The sequence below is a fragment of the Vipera berus genome, assembly GCF_964194415.1.
Source record: "Vipera berus genome assembly, chromosome: 9".
NCBI lineage: Eukaryota > Metazoa > Chordata > Lepidosauria > Squamata > Viperidae > Vipera > Vipera berus.
In genome coordinates this window covers 24,713,061-24,730,838 of record NC_138212.1, presented here as the reverse complement: position 1 = coordinate 24,730,838, position 17,778 = coordinate 24,713,061, and the positions used below count along the sequence as shown (strand labels likewise).

The 17,778-nt window shown below is 43.5% G+C and overlaps 2 protein-coding genes across 4 annotated transcripts; one reads left to right on the top strand and one right to left on the bottom strand.

The window, feature by feature from the left end:
- The first annotated feature begins 27 nt into the window (after window positions 1–27).
- Window positions 28–8,998, top strand: RBBP4 (RB binding protein 4, chromatin remodeling factor). Of its 3 annotated transcripts, none has more exons than XM_081335361.1 (12): window positions 28–277; window positions 1,467–1,614; window positions 2,362–2,507; window positions 3,279–3,452; window positions 3,819–3,934; window positions 4,029–4,189; window positions 4,332–4,458; window positions 4,631–4,708; window positions 5,174–5,250; window positions 5,333–5,390; window positions 6,963–7,073; window positions 8,041–8,998. In XM_081335361.1, the coding sequence occupies exons 1-12, from the start codon at window positions 262–264 to the stop codon at window positions 8,104–8,106; spliced, it is 1,278 nt and encodes a 425-aa protein (XP_081191487.1). In that variant the 5' UTR covers window positions 28–261; the 3' UTR covers window positions 8,107–8,998. The 3 variants fall into 3 exon arrangements, 2 of the variants coding, with proteins under 2 accessions (XP_081191487.1, XP_081191486.1); XR_014027417.1 differs by lacking the exons at window positions 28–277; window positions 8,041–8,998 and adding exons at window positions 462–562; window positions 6,277–6,372; XM_081335360.1 differs by lacking the exon at window positions 28–277 and adding an exon at window positions 462–562.
- Window positions 8,999–10,005: 1,007 nt separating this feature from the next.
- Window positions 10,006–17,564, bottom strand: SYNC (syncoilin, intermediate filament protein). The gene is given in 5 exon segments (XM_081335362.1): window positions 10,006–10,912; window positions 11,413–11,537; window positions 15,482–16,435; window positions 16,437–16,458; window positions 16,460–17,564. Coding segments are annotated over 5 exon segments (1,287 nt in total). The 5' UTR covers window positions 16,585–17,564; the 3' UTR covers window positions 10,006–10,851.
- Window positions 17,565–17,778: the final 214 nt, after the last annotated feature.

The window sequence follows — 17,778 nt, the reverse complement described above, 5'->3', positions numbered from 1 at the left end:
CCTTTCCTGCCCCGCCCCCTCCCGCCATTCCCGCGCTCGTGATTCGCGGAGGAGGCCGCGGCGGTGAGCCTCTGCGATTGGCTGCCGCTGGCGCGTACGCGGCGCGCGCGGTGCCGCTCTGAGGCGACTGGCGAAGAGGGGGGGGCAAGGAACAGGCGGCGGCCTCGCCAAACCATAGAGGCGTGCCCAGCCAGCCCGCCGGCCGGCCTTCCGAAACCGAGAGCCGTGACGCCACACGCGCCCCTTCAACGAATCGCCATCATGGCGGATAAGGAAGGTAAGCGAGCCCTGCTCTGCCGAGAGGAAGGCTCCGCCGGAAAAGGCCCCGCTCCCGCACTCCCTTCCCGCCCTGGCGGGGAGCCCCTCAGCCAATCCCAGCGCCCGTCGGTCTGGCCCCGCCCCGTTTCCCCGTCGCTGCCCAATGGCGTGCGCCGCGCGCGCTGGGCCCGCCCGCTCCAACTCTCCCCGCGGCGGCGCGTCCGCGCTTCTGGCTCCCTCGGCGGCGGCGGCGGCGGCGGCGAGTGCGCCGGGATGAGGCGGGCCGGGCTGCCCGATGGCTCAGGTAGGTCGGGCCGGGGCGGCTCCCCGGTGCCTGGCGCGGGAATTGGCGCTCTCCGCCTCCCCGCCTTTTGCCCGGCAGCTTCGCTCCGCGCCGGCCTGAACCTTCCCGGCGGCTGCTGAAGGGCGCCGCGGCAGCCGGGTCTCCGCCCTCCGGAGGAGCAACGCGGGCGCCGCGGCTGCCCAGGCGCCGACCGCGGGGTAGGGGCGGGGCGAGGCCGTTCCCTCCGGGCCCCCGGAGGGCTGGAGCGAAGGCCGGAGAGCCGCCGGGCCTCCCTGCCCCCGCTCGGCCTTTCTGGGCGGCGCAGCCCGGTTGCTCCCGGGGGCGGGGCGGGGGGGCCTTGCCATTGTTGGCCCGGCGCAGCCCGCCCGGCGCCCCGGGAACAGGCCCGGCTCTCCCGCGCGGTTGGGCTGCCTGCCTTGAAACGAGGCGGCGTGGGAAGGCCTCCGCAGACCGAAGCGGAGTCTCCCAGGGTGGAAACGAAGGATCTTCGTTGCGCTGCACGCCAGAGCTGGGTTTGCTTTTGCAGCATTAAAGAAAACAAATGACAGTTTGACCCCTCTGGTGTTGTGTGCTGTCTTGTGAAAAAGGCTGCCCGCGGACTTGGAGCTTTAATATTGATATTGTGGAAAATAATTTCTAACAACAAAAAAATGGTGTCCTGTGTGCATCAGTGATAATTATCGAGCCAATAGTAAGGTCTGCACAGGAGTATACTAGTAGGATTTCATGTTTAATTATTAGATGTTCTCATTTTCTGGTAAGCTTGGGAGTATAGATAAATACATTCATGGTATATAAAAAGTAACCTTTTCCCTTCTATCTCATATCCTGAAGTTTGTTTTACTAATAATTTGTTTTCATGCAACTATAAAATTAATTGAATTGCACTGATGTTATATTTTAGCTGCCTTTGATGATGCAGTGGAGGAACGAGTGATCAATGAAGAATATAAAATATGGAAAAAGAATACTCCCTTTCTTTATGATCTTGTAATGACACATGCCTTAGAATGGCCCAGCTTGACTGCTCAGTGGCTTCCTGATGTAACCAGGTAATTCTCTAAGAATTGAACAGAGTGAGATTTCTGGGTAAACGCTTGAAGAACAGCTATAAGCAGCATTTAGCATAAATTTAACTTAAACACCTTGCTCCCATTATCTCAAAGTGCCAATAATCTTTGCGTGCATAGCATAAAATTATAAATGCATTTAGTTTTCTAGTTCTCCTTACCAGATACTCATGCACAGTGCATTAAGTTCGATAGAATGGACTTGAATTATGACAACGTGCATATCGGGGATAAGACTTAAATGCACACAGTAATCCTCAAAATACTTTTAATTTTCTTTTGTAGCTGATTATCAGCATAATAAATAGGGGTGAGCACAGCAAGTAAAACCTATTTTAAATCAGAATAAATCTTGTTCCATAAATTTTACTAAACCATCATGGATGCATTGTGTTTGGCAAAAACAAAATCTAAAATGTACCTGTTACTCAGTCCTGGGAAATAATGGTCAAATCTTAAAGGTGGGCATAGCGAAGAAACAGGAATCGTGTGGAGTCTTCAGACAGGATTTTATATAATTAGGATGCTGTAGCAGGAAGCTCTCTAAACCCCCTCTCTAATTCATCTTAATGCTAAACTAATCAAGGTGAGGTTTGTTTGAATTTATTTCTCACATTCCTGGGACTCGCATACCTTTTCTGTAATGCCTTGGCCTTCTCTGAGTCAGGCCATATACTATTACACAGCTCTTTTAAGTTCAGCCCAATCTCATTTTTAATGGCATTACAGACCTGAAGGCAAAGATTTCAGTATCCACCGGCTAGTTCTTGGGACCCACACGTCTGATGAGCAAAATCACCTTGTGATCGCCAGTGTCCAGCTCCCCAATGATGATGCCCAGTTTGATGCCTCACATTATGATAGTGAAAAGGGAGGTAAGAGGAAAAATTACATTTTTAGTTGTTGTTTAAAGCATAGCTCAGGGGCTATCACAAAGAAGAGGGAGTCAAGCTGTTCTCCAAAGCGCCTGAGAGCAGGACAAGAAGCAACGGATGGAAACTAGTCAAGGAGAGAAGCAACCTAGAACTAAGGAGAAACTTCCTGACAGTTAGAACAATTAACCAGTGGAACAACCTGCCTCCAGAGGTGGTGAATGCTCCAACACTGGAGGTTTTTAAGAAGAGACTGGACAGCCATTTGCCTGAAATGGTATAGGGTTTCCTGCCTGAGCAGGGGGTTGGACTAGATGACCTCCAAGGTCCCTTCCAACTTTTTATTATTATTATTATTATTATTATTATTATTATTATTATTATTATTATTATTATTATTATTATTATTATTATTATTATTATTTGCATCTTTTGTGTAATTTTTGGCAGTCCCTGATTTCTTGTTCTGGTTTTATTGACTAATGGTTTAAAATTTAGTTATGTTTCCATTAGGTGCATGATGAACATCTGATAACGAGCTGATAAAACACTTGTATAACACTATAAATATGAAATGTCAGTATTTTCTTTTTTTAGATAAAGGAAAGCTTTTAAAGTCAAATTTGCTTAAGCACGGTTTAATAGCAATAGTAGTTTCCAGAGCTTAAATATTTAGACTGCTGTATGGTATTATTGCATTAGCTTTTACATTTCTGTTCTGAATTCATATCCTATGATCAGCAACAAAGAAGAGTTTATAAACTTTATTTCCAGAATTTGGCGGCTTTGGATCTGTTAGTGGAAAAATTGAAATTGAAATAAAGATCAACCATGAAGGAGAAGTGAATAGAGCCCGCTACATGCCTCAGAATCCTTGCATTATTGCCACAAAAACTCCATCCAGTGATGTTCTTGTATTTGATTATACGAAACATCCATCTAAACCAGGTTTTTGCCAATTTTCATGTCTTTCATCTGCTTTTTGGAAATATAATCCTAAGAATGTTATATGCCAATTAATCACACTGAATGTTAAAAATTAATTAAAAGTAACATGCATTCGAGCAAGTAGGAAAAGTGTATACGATACTGATTACTAAGGAAGGATTTTGAGTAACAGTTTAATTATGTGGTTAAACTAGACAGTCAGGTTTTCTTAATTTTGAATCAGGTTGGAGTTAAAGGTGACACTTTCACAGTAGTTACGTGGTTGTTATTTGCAATTCCCTAGTGTTCAATGTTTTAAAAAATGAGAAGCAATGATTATTATTTTATTACATTTGTGCTTTTGCTTAGTCGCTGCTTTCTTTGTAGATCCTTCTGGGGAGTGCAACCCAGATCTGCGTCTTCGGGGGCATCAAAAAGAAGGTTATGGTCTGTCTTGGAATCCAAATCTTAGTGGACATTTGCTAAGTGCATCTGATGATCATGTGAGTAATTATTTGCTTAATTAGCACATCCATTTCATGTATTAATTGCCAGATAAATTATCCTAACAAAACACACTTTCTCTCCTTGTTTAAGACTATTTGCTTGTGGGACATAAGTGCTGTTCCAAAGGAAGGGAAAGTGGTGGATGCTAAAACGATCTTCACTGGTCATACAGCTGTGGTGGAGGATGTTTCCTGGCATTTGCTCCACGAATCTCTTTTTGGATCTGTTGCTGATGATCAGAAACTCATGATGTAAGCAAAGCAGTGTCCTTTATTTCTGATTTTTTTAAAAAAGAGGGTTTTGATAATCACACTTCCAACGATGAATATATTACTATTCTATGAGAATAGTTTTTTAAACTGAATTGCTTTATTTATTTATTTATTTTTTAAGCTGGGACACCCGTTCAAACAACACTTCCAAACCAAGCCATTCGGTGGATGCTCACACTGCTGAAGTAAACTGCCTGTCTTTCAATCCTTACAGCGAGTTCATTCTGGCTACAGGATCAGCCGATAAGGTACCTAACTAGAATTATGTATAAGTGTTTTGCCTTTAAAGTCATGGTTTCAGTTAAGGGTCTTTTCGTTTTATTGGAGAGGTATTGGATATATAATTGCACAATATTGACTACATGAAATAAAGGGCAAATGTTTTAATTTGTCAACCTGTGTTTTGATCTTCCTGGACAGACTGTTGCATTGTGGGATCTGAGAAACTTGAAACTAAAGCTGCATTCCTTTGAGTCACATAAAGATGAAATATTTCAGGTAATTCACATAATGGCTATGGAATGGTTTGCTCTTGATCCTTTGACAAGTTGGGCGTCTTTAAGAAGACCTTTCAAAAGTTCTACAGTTAAAGCAAACATTTGGTTAATGTACTGTTCCTTTTTTCCCTTCTCAAGGGCAGTGCACAATAGTTCACTTGCCATTAAGTTACCTAGCCAGGGAATGGAATTAAGGTTAGGAAATAAGATGGTTCTAACCAAGTAATTCACATGTCTGAGGTGGTGCCCCAAGTGGCCTGTTGTGGCACTTGAAGGACTAATAAAAGTTGAAACAGATTATGGTCATGTGATGTGTCACATTTGCTTAATGGCTGATGGAAGAAAAATCATAAGTCCATCATGGTCGCATGCCTCACTTAATCACTTAGCAGTGGAGTTGTTGCTCCAAGTTGTCATTAAGTGAGTGCCTGTAGTACAACGTGTTTTGCACCATCTTACTCCTCAGGTTCAGTGGTCACCACACAATGAAACTATTTTGGCCTCCAGTGGTACTGATCGCCGACTGAATGTCTGGGATTTGAGGTGAGCATCAAATTAGTGTAATGACACGTGTGTAAGTTTTATCAGGAATGGTTTTCATATAATGCAGCATCTTCTTTTCTAGTAAAATCGGAGAAGAACAATCTCCTGAGGATGCAGAAGATGGTCCACCTGAACTGCTGGTGAGTGAGTCTTTAATCTACTCAACCACTCAATACAGCCCAACCAACACAAGCCCTAAAAAAAATAACACTGCCATACATTACGAACATCTCAGAAACCACCAACAGACTACTACAACTACATGGAATCAGCGTAGCACACAAGCCAACCAAAGCCTTTAAAAACATCCTAAGTTAACCAAAAGACCCAGCGGCCCCAGAAGAAAAAAAACGAGCCATCTACAACATGCAGTGTCCTGAGTGCAACAGCCGCTAAGTAGGACAAACAGAAGACTGGCAAAATGCATCCATAAACGCCAACTAGCAGTCAGAAGACATGGTGAAAACTCCTCAATTTTGCAACATATGGACTGACCTAACTATTGTTTCAATTGGGAAACTGACCTAGACCAAGCCAAGTCCAAAAATGCTGGAGAATTTCTAGAAGCCTGACACACTGACAAATTAGCCATCAATAGATACACAGACATAAAAAAATTATGCAAAGAGACAACCAACAAGCCAAAAAGGGAACAAAAATATCCCCACCAACAATCAGCACCCAGATGAACATAGATTTACTCCAGGATTAATATCGGACCAACAATCAAGTAAGTCCAGTCAAGGAACTGCCAAGCAAGCCAACAATTGAGCCTCTTAAGACCCACCACCCCTACCAATACTGGCAGGGCCAGCCACTAGAATGTAAACTGAGGGCAAACCCCACTCCTTACTAGTATTGATAATGTTACCTAGTTGGGCGATAAAACATCTGCAGGAAAACAACCAAGCTCAGAGCGCACCAAGGACCCCTCCTACTTTAATCTTGCCACAATGGTATCTCTGATACTTCTCCGTTTGAAATGATTCCCCCCCCCCCCTTTCATCTTTTACCCAAAAATTCCAGAGTCCATCTGACTGAACAACTTTTTGCTTTTGCCACTTTCTGTAATCTTATTTTGTCCTGAGATGTGCTTTCCAAATCTACACTGCAGTGAAAGAGGTAATACAATACGGTGAAAAGTATGGTCAAACGATGCTTATTCATGTTCCCTATAGTTACTTTTGAGACTGCAAAAATGTGATATTGGGCAAAATTTCTACTCCAGGTTGTATCAGTCCGCCTTGGGTTTGTCCACTGGTTTCCAAGAAGTTAATTTTCCAAACAGAAGCAATTCATAGTGCTTTTCCATGATCTGTCCCCGGTCTTACAGAATACCGTAATAAACCATTTTGGTTTTGAGGAACAAGTTCTGAAAAACCACTGGGCCATACCAAAGATGGAGCGATTTGGAGAAGCAATGGAATTATTCTGGAGCTTAAAAGTTCAGTTCCTGCCATAGGTTTTGCACATGTTGACTTTTTATGTCCATGTAATTTAAAATAGAAAACTCCAGCAACTTTATTGCTAGGCTAGTATTTTATACGGTATTCTAGAATGTGCTTTTAAAAGCTTATATATTAGTTTAGAAGTAAGTATTAAAGATTAATACATTTTATATGGGCAAGTCTCTTGGGTTTTATAGTTTTTCTGATAGTACACTCTGTTGCTGTTGTGTATTTATGTCGCTGTCTCTCTGTTTCTGGTATTAGTTCATTCATGGGGGTCACACTGCAAAGATATCTGACTTCTCCTGGAATCCCAATGAACCCTGGGTAATTTGTTCTGTATCAGAAGATAATATAATGCAAGTGTGGCAGATGGTAAGTATTTGATTATTTCAAGGCTAAGCCGAAATGGAGATTTTAAATGACTGTTCCATTACTTATGTTAGTTTGTAATCTTTAGTCATTCCTTGCATGAACAATGTTGACTCCAGAACTAGTTATATTGTGGCAATGTCTCTATATACAACATGTGACATTCTAGGGTGTGCTTGTTGAAAGTTGCCTTATGCTAATGAAAGGCATTTATCACCTTACAAAGTATTTGAGGAAAGAGTAATAGAATCCTTATGCTAAAACACCTAAACAATATTGCATATTGAAGCTGCTTAAACAATAACCTGTCAGTGACGAGGTTAAGAATTATGGAGTCCTTGGTGTTCTCTGAGCTTGGTGGCTTTCTTGCAGACGTTTCACTGCAATTCATACTGATGTTACCTCATTGAGTAAACTACCGTGTTTCCCCAAAAGTAAGGTCTGCCCCCAAAATAAGCCCTAGCTTGATTTTGGGGGCGTGGACCTAATATAAGCCCTAGTTTTGGGGCGAGGGGCACACCTAAAAATCAAGCGGGGGTGGGGTGTGGAGCTTACCATTGCAGCCAGGCCTCCCATGGATCGACAGTTGCCTTGCCGGCCCACCTCTTCTGCAGCCGAAGGAGCAGCTTCATTCTGCAGCTGAGAATGGAGCTCCGGCCTGCATTTCGTAGTCACGAGGCCTCTCCGGGAGCTGGGCAGGGCTGACGGTGCTGAAAATGAGACCTGGTGCCTCTTGGAGGCCAAAGCAAAAATAAGACCTGGTCTTATTTTTCGGGTAGCACGGTAGGTAACATCAGGGTGAATTGCAATGAAATGTCTGCAAACAAGCCACCAAGCTCAGAGAGCACCAAGGTCACCGTAGTTCAACTCTGAGCTATATTCTTTGCTATTGGAGTGGTTAACAATTGCCTTCAGAATTGGTATGCTTTGCCCACCGAATCAATATTTCTCTATTCATCTCCTGTTGTAGGCTGAGAACATATATAATGATGAAGATCCTGAAGGAAGTGTGGATCCAGAAGGGCAAGGATCCTAGACATTTGGCCCCTTTTCTTATTTCTCTTACTGTCCTCTTCCTGCCTTTTCTAACTATCTTAAGATTGACAACATTTGAGAGAAACAAATCACACACTGCATTCAGCAGCTCATTTGTGAATGCTGTTCATCTGAGAACGTAAAAGGTTGCTGTTGAATGTTGACAGATTGGCCTTTTTGACCATTTCTCTTCTAAAGAATTTGTTAGTTATGCTAGTGTGAATATCTTAATTTGTGATTATTATTTTTTTTAAAAAATACTAGGTATGCTCAAACTGTTGCAATACAAGTGTTGATTGCGTTTTAAGTGCAGGGGGGATTCTCTTATAAATACTTTGGGTGGCCTCCAATAAAAGAGTTGGAGTTACTTTTGTTCTCTAATCATCAACTTCTTGGCGTGGATAAATCCAATACAGGCTCATCAATTCTCATTCTTGTCTCTAGCTGCTGTCAAGTGAGACTTTCTTTCTTCCTAGGTTTCTCTGTAACATCTTGTTCCCTCTATCGTTTTCCAATAAGGCATCTTAGGATGTTAGGATATGAATATAATATGGTGATAGCCTATACATCCGCACATGGCTTGGCTGTCTCTGTCTCTTTCTTGAAATGTGTTTTATCTTTCATTTCTTGTTAATTGTTTTTGGTTTTTTTTTAACTTGGGAGACCAAGTTGTAAAAGGTGTTTCAGCTGAATGATACATAACAGACCTTGTGCCCAGCTGCCTGGAACTGAACACTCGTAACAAGTATACATAATAAAGAATGATGAAACTAGTTCAGTTTGCCTCAGAATATTTGCTGTGTGGATTTAACTGTTTCACCAGCAGCCAGTGTAACTTCATGAATTCTGTAAAAACAATTCAAGAGAAATAAAATTCATTTTTTTATGTAGAATGTGACTTGTCTTTTTTTTTCTTCACTTGAACACGTACAGATTTTTTACCAAATAATATATTATTGAAAAATTTGTCTTCTAGGTTTCTTAGGAAGTGCAGATACTCCTTGAGTTACTAACATAACTGAGTCTCGAACGACAGTTGTACATCATTGTCATAGATTGAGGTATCGTGATTGGACCTGATTTTTTTGACATTTTTGTGGTGGCTATTAAGCGAATACCATGGGCATTAAATGAATCTATTTTCCCCAATGGGAGTTTCTGCCAGAAATAAATGTCACAAATGGCTGTCATGTGCCTGGGATGCTGCAAACAACTATAAAGTGAGCCTGGTTGCTAAGCACCCAAAACGTGAGCATCTGGCTGGGGTGTGGTGTGGGTTTTGGGGGGGGGAAGCGGTAAGTAGCATTTTGAGGGAGTCTCATGTAACTGCTAAGCAACCAATAGGGCTACCTGTATAGGTAGATCAGCTGAAGTAAATTGTTAGCCGTTGGGAATAAAAATGGAGCGATTGAATCCGTAACTTGGTTCTTGGCTGCAGTGGCCTTCCGGAGAGGTGGTGAAATGCAGGCCGGAGCTCCATTCTCAGCTGCGGAAGCAGAAGAGGTGGGTCGGTGAGGCAAGTGTCGATCCATGGGAGGCCTGGCTGCAGTGGTAAGCCCATGCCCCGGGTTGATTTTTAGGTGTGCACCTCATCCCAAAACTAGGGCTTATTTTTCAGATAGGGCTTATATTAGGCCCACCCCCCCGAAAATCAAGTTAGGGCTTATTTTTGGGGAAACGCGGTATATATTTTTTTTTCATTTAACTTTTTCTGACCTAGAAAAAATACAAGATATGGTTAAGTTCCAATTGATGTTCAAACAGGGTGGATCCCCCTGGGCTTTAAATTAATATAACCGTATTTGTCACTCAACACATAGGCAGTCCTCAACTGTGACTGGAATTTCTATCATAAAAATGTGCCCCACACTTAGCAACAGCAGTTCCTGCAGCCCCGGGTGTCACCTGGGTGGTTAAGCAAGGCAATTCCCTGCCAGCTTCCCACAACCAAACTCCTTGGGGGGCCTGGGAGGAAGTTGTCAGTCCCAGGCTTGCAGGCAGGTAACTCGCTCTGCCCTGTGGGGGAGGGGGTGCGATGTAAGGGGGTGAGAGGTGCCCTTTGAGTCAGGGAGAGTGAACAGGTGGGGGAGACTTAAAAACTTGCAATTTTGGTTTTTATTTTTGGATGGTGCTCAGAATCACTGAGAGAGTGGGTGGCCATGTAAATTGTCTTATATAAACTCCCTGCTCACCTTGTTGATTTTTCTGGAGATGTGCGCAAGAAAGTTTGCAAATGGTGATTGCGGGGTGCTTGGCAACTGGTTGTAAGTGCAAGTGGATTGCCAAGCGCCCCAAGGTGCGATCAGGAGGCTGTGGGGGGTACTGGGACAGCCAGAATTCCAGTGACTGGTTGTAATTACCATTCAGTTAGAGTCATGGCTTGGAATGGTTGCTGGTTGAATGTCATAGAGGACTCCTTGTACAGGAAACCAGTTCTTGTGTGAAGAATTTTTGATTGAATTTGTTTCTTAGTAACATGCATTGCAAGTCTACAAAAAGCTCATTTCATTATTCATAAGCAAGTTTTATACAGAAAATTAAATATTGACAAAGGTTTTGACGTGACATTGTGGTAATGCTTATCTGGTGTCCTGTTAACATCAGATCTGTCATAATGGCCACATCTCAAAAAACGTGTTCCTTTTTGACACAGTAAAAATGCAAACTCTCATCCGAGAAATCTTGCTGCTATTAGTCGGATGGAGTCCATATTTGTAAGCAGGGGGAAAGATGGCCGTGCTTAGATTCAGTCTTCATCTTGCTCCACTTCTGATTTGCAGAGTTGCCCGTACATTTCTAAGCAGCCTCTGTGAGAATTGAAAATTGGTTACTCGGCTACATCAGTTCTGTTACAAAAGACAATATATTGCAAAGTAGCATTTGCTCTTGGGGTGCTTTGAACATAAACTCCTGTAGATCCTACTTAGGATGAAACTTGACAGTAGGAAAAATTATATAACCATATTTATATCAAAGCAGGATATCTTTATTCGTTATAATTCGAATATTGTACCAAAAAACCCTGTCTGTACATATAAAATAATTAGATTATATGCTCATTATACCATGGTTTTTCTAAATATTCTGTACAGAGCGAGATGCTATACCTTTAGTATAGTAAGAGGGGCTCTTACGCTACACTCACTCGTAGCCCAAAGGCCAGGAAGCGAGGTGCAAAGGTAGTAAAAACAGGAAATCAAGACTTCTGGCCCCAAAGTGTTTCTTATTTTCAAGCCCTTCTCTATTAATGGTGTTTTCTTCCTTATTTTGCTTTTACATGGATACTGATCAAATAAATGAAACCTACTTGTAAATGGACAGTTCTTGATGTAAACTGGCTTTCAGTTCTTCTAATTCTTGGTTCTTTCGTTGCTGAAGTTGAACTCCAGTCTTCAGTTCCCGTATTCTGTTTTCCATCTCCTCCACTTGCTCCTGGGAGCAAAAAAAAAAAAAAGGACAGGTAATCCTCAACTTGCAACCAGAGTTGGGATCATGTTGCTAAGCAAGGCGGTTATTAATAGAGTCCTAATCGATTTTATGATGTTTTTTACCACAGTTCAGTGAAGTATGGTGTTAAGCAAACCAAGCTTCCCCCAATAACTCGTCAGAATCCAGCTGGGAAAATCACAAAGGGCGATCAAACAATCATGGCACACTGCAACCGTCATAAATACATGCCAGTTGCCAAGCCCCCAGTTGGATCACATGACTGGTGACGCTACCCAGGTGGTCAGTGTGAGGGCTGGTGATAACTTTCTTCAGCATCTTTGTCATTTTGAATCTTTATTGTGGCCTTGCAATCAAGATGGACCCAGCTTTGCTCTTCCGCAGTAAGGAACGGTCCCTTGTGTGAACTTGGGGAATGGACAAGTAAAGTGAAAGTGACCCTTGCAAACACAGAAAACGTTTACTGTCTGCATTTTTAGTCGGCCAAATCACATGCTACATCCTTGATGGAATCTATAAACTTATAATAATTTAAATAAATTATAGACGTTCCTAGTTTAGTGACCACAAATGGGACTGGCAACTCAGTTATTAAACAAAATGGAACCGTGACTATTCACGATCTTTGCTTTACAGACCTGTGAAGGTCATAAATGTGAGGATTGGTTGTAAAGTTAACTTTTTATCACTGTCATAATTGCAAATGCTCATTAAATAAGGCAGTTTGCTAAATGAAAATTACCTGTTTCATTTAAGTTGACTAGTTTCTAAATTGACTAATCGATTAGTCTGGGCAACTGTCAAAAGTTAAAAAAAATGCATATAATGGCCACAGTAACCTAAAAACAAAATGGCTGACATACACTATATAGTGCCAGTATACCAACAGTGTGGGTTTGATTCATAAGGTAAAGGTAAAGGTTCCCCCGCACATGCGTGCTAGTCGTTTCCGACTCTAGGGGCCGGTGCTCATCTCCGTTTCAAAGCCGAAGAGCCAGCGCTTGTCCGAGGACGTCTCCTTGGTCATGTGGCCGGCATGACTAGACGCCAAAGGCGCACGGAACGCTGTTACCTTCCCACCGTAGTGGTCCCTATTTTTCTACTTGCATTTTTACGTGCTTTCGAACTGCTAGGTTGGCAGAAGCTGGGACGAGTAACAGGCACTCACTCTGCTACGCGGCACTCGGGATTCGGCCCGCCAAACTGCCGACCTTCCAATCGACAAGTTCAGCGTCCTAACCCACTGAGCCACCGCGTCCCTTCTTGATTCATATATAGCATAAAATAAATCCTCCTAAAATGTACTGGCAGGACTAGTTTTTATAAGTTCAATTTTTTTTTGTTTTGAAAATGCATGTAAAACAAAAGTAGCTGTGAGGGGGGAAATTATATAAAACCTTTTCAGGCCAAATCAAAGTTTACACAATAAAAATGAAAACTTTAAAAGTTTCTAAAAGTGCGAGTAATTACATAATTGGTGAAATAATTTTGCAGTATGACCTTAGTTACAAGTCTGCTGGCCTGTAGAAGTGATGTGATTCACTGTGCTTTATTTTTTTTTAACCACTATGAGATTACACGATTTTGTTCATTCTAATTATCTTTGCATATGAAAGATATTAAGCCGTCTTAAAGGCATGTTACTAGCTTAACACTAAAAACATGCTGAAGTTTCATGATCCATATAGTTCTTGACGTAGGATGACAGCTGGCGACAGACTTTCCGTTGTCAAGCAAGGCTGTGATTGTTAACCAAGTTGCACCTGAATTTGCAAACTTGGTTGCTGTTCAGCTTCCCCCATTGACTTGGCTTGCCAGGAGCTGGTGGGAAGGCAGCAAATGGCGCTTGCAATACAGGATGTCCCACAACCACCAGACAGACGGGGTTGCCAAGAGCCTCAATTTTGGTGAGATGTCTGTGGGAAGGCTGTGACGGTTGTTACTGCGAGGACTGGTCGTCAGTTTTTCAGTATTGTAATTTCGGTCATGAAATGAACGGTTGTAAGCCGAGGACTACCTGTATTGAGGGAGCTGACAGCCCTTGGTGCTGTTTCAGGTGCCTTTGTGGCTGCTTAGTTGTAGTCTGCTGCTGAAAATAAATGTTCAGTCTGGTGCTAGTGCATTTCAAAACCCTTATTATTCTGATGTCCCCCAGATCCAGGGTTCCTTCAAGTCCTCCCTGGCTGAATGTGTTACAGCTCAGTCCTATTCATAGAAAGCAAAATGTGCTCGTGTGGCCACAAAAATAGGCTGTTATTTATATATTCTCCAGAGAAGGGTCAGATCACGTGGCTTAAAATCTCACTGCACAAGTAAATAGCTTTCCCTAATCCTGCTAGTTTTTCCTTTTTTGAACAAATATAATTTGAATAACAGAAGATCAATAAAGCTTCCTTAGACAAGGACACTTTTGGAATTCCGACTTTTCTGGAGTTACAATCCCTGCAAGGTGTCCCACAGATTCAAAAAGCTACTAAGCAGAAAAAGATGTCAACAATAAATTATTCAGAAGTTCCATCCCTTCCTACTTCGTTCCACAACATCTGTCGCCTACATAGTGTAATGGTGCGTATAAGCAAGGATCGGTTATGATAAAGCCCAGCTCTTGAAAGAACTTGTTGAACTGAGAGGAAAACGCAACATGGGGTCCCTGCCTCTGCTACAGATCTGCAAATAGCCACAGCCCAGCTCAGCTGTGAGGAAATGGCAGGGATGCTATGCTTCTCCACCCTCCTTTAAAATAATTTCCTCAGTAGAGGGCCTAATAAAGATACAGCTCAGTCATGAATTACAGATTTTTTTGCTCACGAACCAACATAATTAGGGTTCCTTTCTAAATTGAATATAAGGTTGCAGTGTCTTTGAGCAAAGCACAGGATAATTTCTTTAGTTATTCATACAGAGATAACAATAAAGTGTGAAGGCTTGTTAGTTAAGACAATCAGATATCTAAGAAAATGGCATAGAAAATTACAACCTTTTCTCTGGCTTGCTTCATAAAAACTTGCTACACCATTATGACCCTCATGCTTGGTTTTGATTTGTGTGTCCAAGATGGGACCACAGTTTCCCTTATGATACAGATAATCCTTGATTTAAAACAATTTGTTGTTTGAAGTTACAACAGCATTTGAAAAAAGTGGCTTATCATTGGTCCTCACGCTCACAACCATCACAGTGACCTAAAGTCACATGATCAAAATTTGGTTGCATGGCAACTGGCAAGTATTTACAACAGTTGCAGTAACCCGGCATCACATGATCACAATTTGCAACCTTCCCTGCCAGTATCTGATAAGGAAGGTTGATGGGGAAGCCAGATTTGCTTAATGACAGCGTGATTCATATAAAAGAGATTTTCTTAACAACGGTGACAAAAAAATTCATAAAATTGGGTGCAACTAATAGCCGTCTTGCTGCGCAATGGAAGTGCTGGTCCTAGTTGCAAGTCAGGGCCTGCCTCCTGTCAAAGTCTTGAAAAGCCACCATCCCAGTTGGGAGGAGGGCTCAAGCCGGGCCTCACTCACCAGATGAGCACAAGGTGGCCAGTCTGGGCCTCCCCCGAATGCCCTGGAGGCTGATCTGGCCTTTCCTGGAGGAAAGCTGTCAGACTGGGAGATTCCTGTATTATGGGCAGAGAACAATAAAGTAACAGGTTTGAACCCCGCATGGGTCTGGTTGTTTGTGCCTGACAACAACACAAAGCTAACGTTCCAGAGCAAAGCATTATGGAGCTATTCTTCTTAAAGTGATTTTTTTTCCTTCTTAATCAGTTGATTCACTCACCTGCAGCCAGCAGCCCAACATTGTTCTCCCTCCGTGATCGAGTTTAGCTCAAATCTCCTTTTGCTCTGCCGAGCTACCTTTCTGGGCAAGCGCTGCATCAGGCAGCTAACCAGAAGAGGACGGGTGGAGGTCATAAGGCTTACCTTGTATTGCAGGACCTCTTCATCGCGTTTCTGCTTGATCAGCAGAATCTGTTCCTCCAGGTTCCTGTTTTGCAGTAGCAACTTGCTGACTTCTCCCTGCAACGGCCGCAGGGTCTCCTTCAGCCTGAGGACTTCGCTCTGGGTGGTTTGCAAGGCCTTGCTGCTGGCGTCTCTCCTCTCCAGGAGGCGCATCAGTTTCGGTTCGTAATGCGCCTCCAAGCACTGACGGTTCTCCAGGACAAAACTTTCAAATTCCATGGAAAGCCGCCGGCTCTCTTGGAGGTGACGGCTGCTCCCCTCGTGCCGCGGAGCCTTCAGCCTCTGCCTAAAATGTTCCTTCTCTGCCTCATAAGTCTCTTTCAACTGGGACAGCTCTTCTGAGAGCTGGCTGGCTCTGTTTTCCAGTTCTCTTCGGTAGTCCACGTGTTGAGTGACTTCATGCCTCCTGGCTTCCAGCTGATACTGGCACGCCACGCATTCCCGCGTCACCCTAAATAGCTTCCGCTTCACCTGTCGAATCTCATCCCGCAAGTTATCCTTCTCTAGCTCTACTTTGGCATGGAGCCTGTAGGCTTCCAGAACTTCTTCGTGGGCCCGCTGCAGTTCCTCCAGAGCCGGCTGGCGTAAGAGTGTCAGTTCCTTAATGAGCCAGTCCCTCTCCTCTTCCAGCTGCTCCACGGCTTCAATGCATTGCTGGAAACGTTCGCCGAGATCTTCCAGGTCCTCGTGTTGGCTCTCAGCGGCAGACGAGTCTTGGCAAGTCATGGAACCCTGAAGCGCCAGAGAGGCCCCAGCAATGTCCGGATTTTGTGGGAATTGAGGGCTAGTGGGGTCCGTGTAGAAGAACTCAGGGACATTTTCTTGGTTAAATTCTGGCCGGGCTCCTGCATCGGCAATATTCGAGGTTTCTTCACTATCCTGCTCCACTGGAAGCTCAAAATCTGCCATCTCTTCCCTGGAAATAGAGAGGAAACTGAATCAGGTCCGGGGAAAGAGGCACGTCCTCGTACCAAACAGATGCCATGGCTCTGTACTGCAAATAGAGAAGGAAAGGGGGGATTTAAAGACATTGAATCATGCCATAAAAGGACTTTTGAAGGCATTGTTTAGGAAAGGAGAATTTCAAAAGGAATCGGAGTGGCACAGCGTTTCTGCTGTGAAAATATTAAAAAAGCTTTCTTTCCCAGCAGTTCTGCTTTGAATTACAGTGCTTTAAAACCTGAAATCCTTTTTCCGAATGTACCGGCCAAGAGGCTGGTCTTGCATCCTGGGGCCCCTTCCTGATCCCTTCCCGACAAAGCTCGAAACAGCCACCATATTATCTGATGCTCTAAGCCATCGTCTGCACAGCCTCAACATGTCATCATCCTGGAACAGGGAAAGTTCTCAGCAGAATGATTAACTTTTCAGTTTCTGGAAAGGGCTTAATGCAGAGGAGAGACGGGCAGGCAGAATTTCTTAAGTACTTCCTAACATTTTAGTCTGGGGAAAGCGTAAAACGACACCAACCCCCTGCATGAGTACTTGCCACAGAAATGTGACCTTTATTCATTTGTCCATAGTTTATTTAGTCCACTTATATGCCACTCATCCTTTAGAGAGCACGTGAGCTTAGAAAAACTAACGGAAGAATTTCCTTTTCTAAACTCTCTCTGGGTTGCATTCTGGGCCCTTAACAGTCAGCAGCACCGGAGACGAATATGAAAAGGACAGGGGAGCATGGTACAGTTAATTCTCACCTTGTAACCACTTGTTTAGCAGCCACGTGAAGGTACAAAAAGAAACACACAACCGATCCCCACACTTACAACCATTGCACCTTCCCCATGGTCACATGACCCAAACCCCAGTGCTCCACGACAGTTGCAGGGTCTCCCTGGACACCACCTGATCTCCCTCTGCCATCCTCCGACCAGCAAAGTCAATGGGGGAAGCCTGATTTGCTTAATGACCACATGATTCGCTGAACAACTGCTGGGATTTGCTTAACACCTGGGGCAAAAAAGGTCGTAGAATCAGGCATGCCTCACTTAACAGCTACCTTGCTTAGCAACAGAATTTCTGGTCCCAATTGCGGTTGTAAGTCAAGGATTAAATGTGCATTATTTTTCCCCTAGAAAAGTTTTTTTGTGCATTAAAGCAGTCCATGAACCTGCGGGCTAGCAGGGATTGTAAATATCCCACCCTTCCTCTTCCCAGGAGGAGGTAGAAGAGGGGGCTTTGGGCCAAGGAATTCTTGGCTAACGCTCCTCAAAGAACCAAGGACTTTAGCAGCAGAGACCAGCTCCCTTAGCAGA

Bases quoted from the DNA above. Each gene is read 5' to 3' on its own strand.
- RBBP4 (XM_081335360.1), top strand. From the start codon at position 532: ATGAGGCGGGCCGGGCTGCCCGATGGCTCAG. The intron at 1,615-2,361 runs GTAATTCTCTAA...ATGGCATTACAG, and splicing joins TGGCTTCCTGATGTAACCAG to ACCTGAAGGCAAAGATTTCA. The intron at 4,190-4,331 runs GTAAGCAAAGCA...TTATTTTTTAAG, and splicing joins GATGATCAGAAACTCATGAT to CTGGGACACCCGTTCAAACA.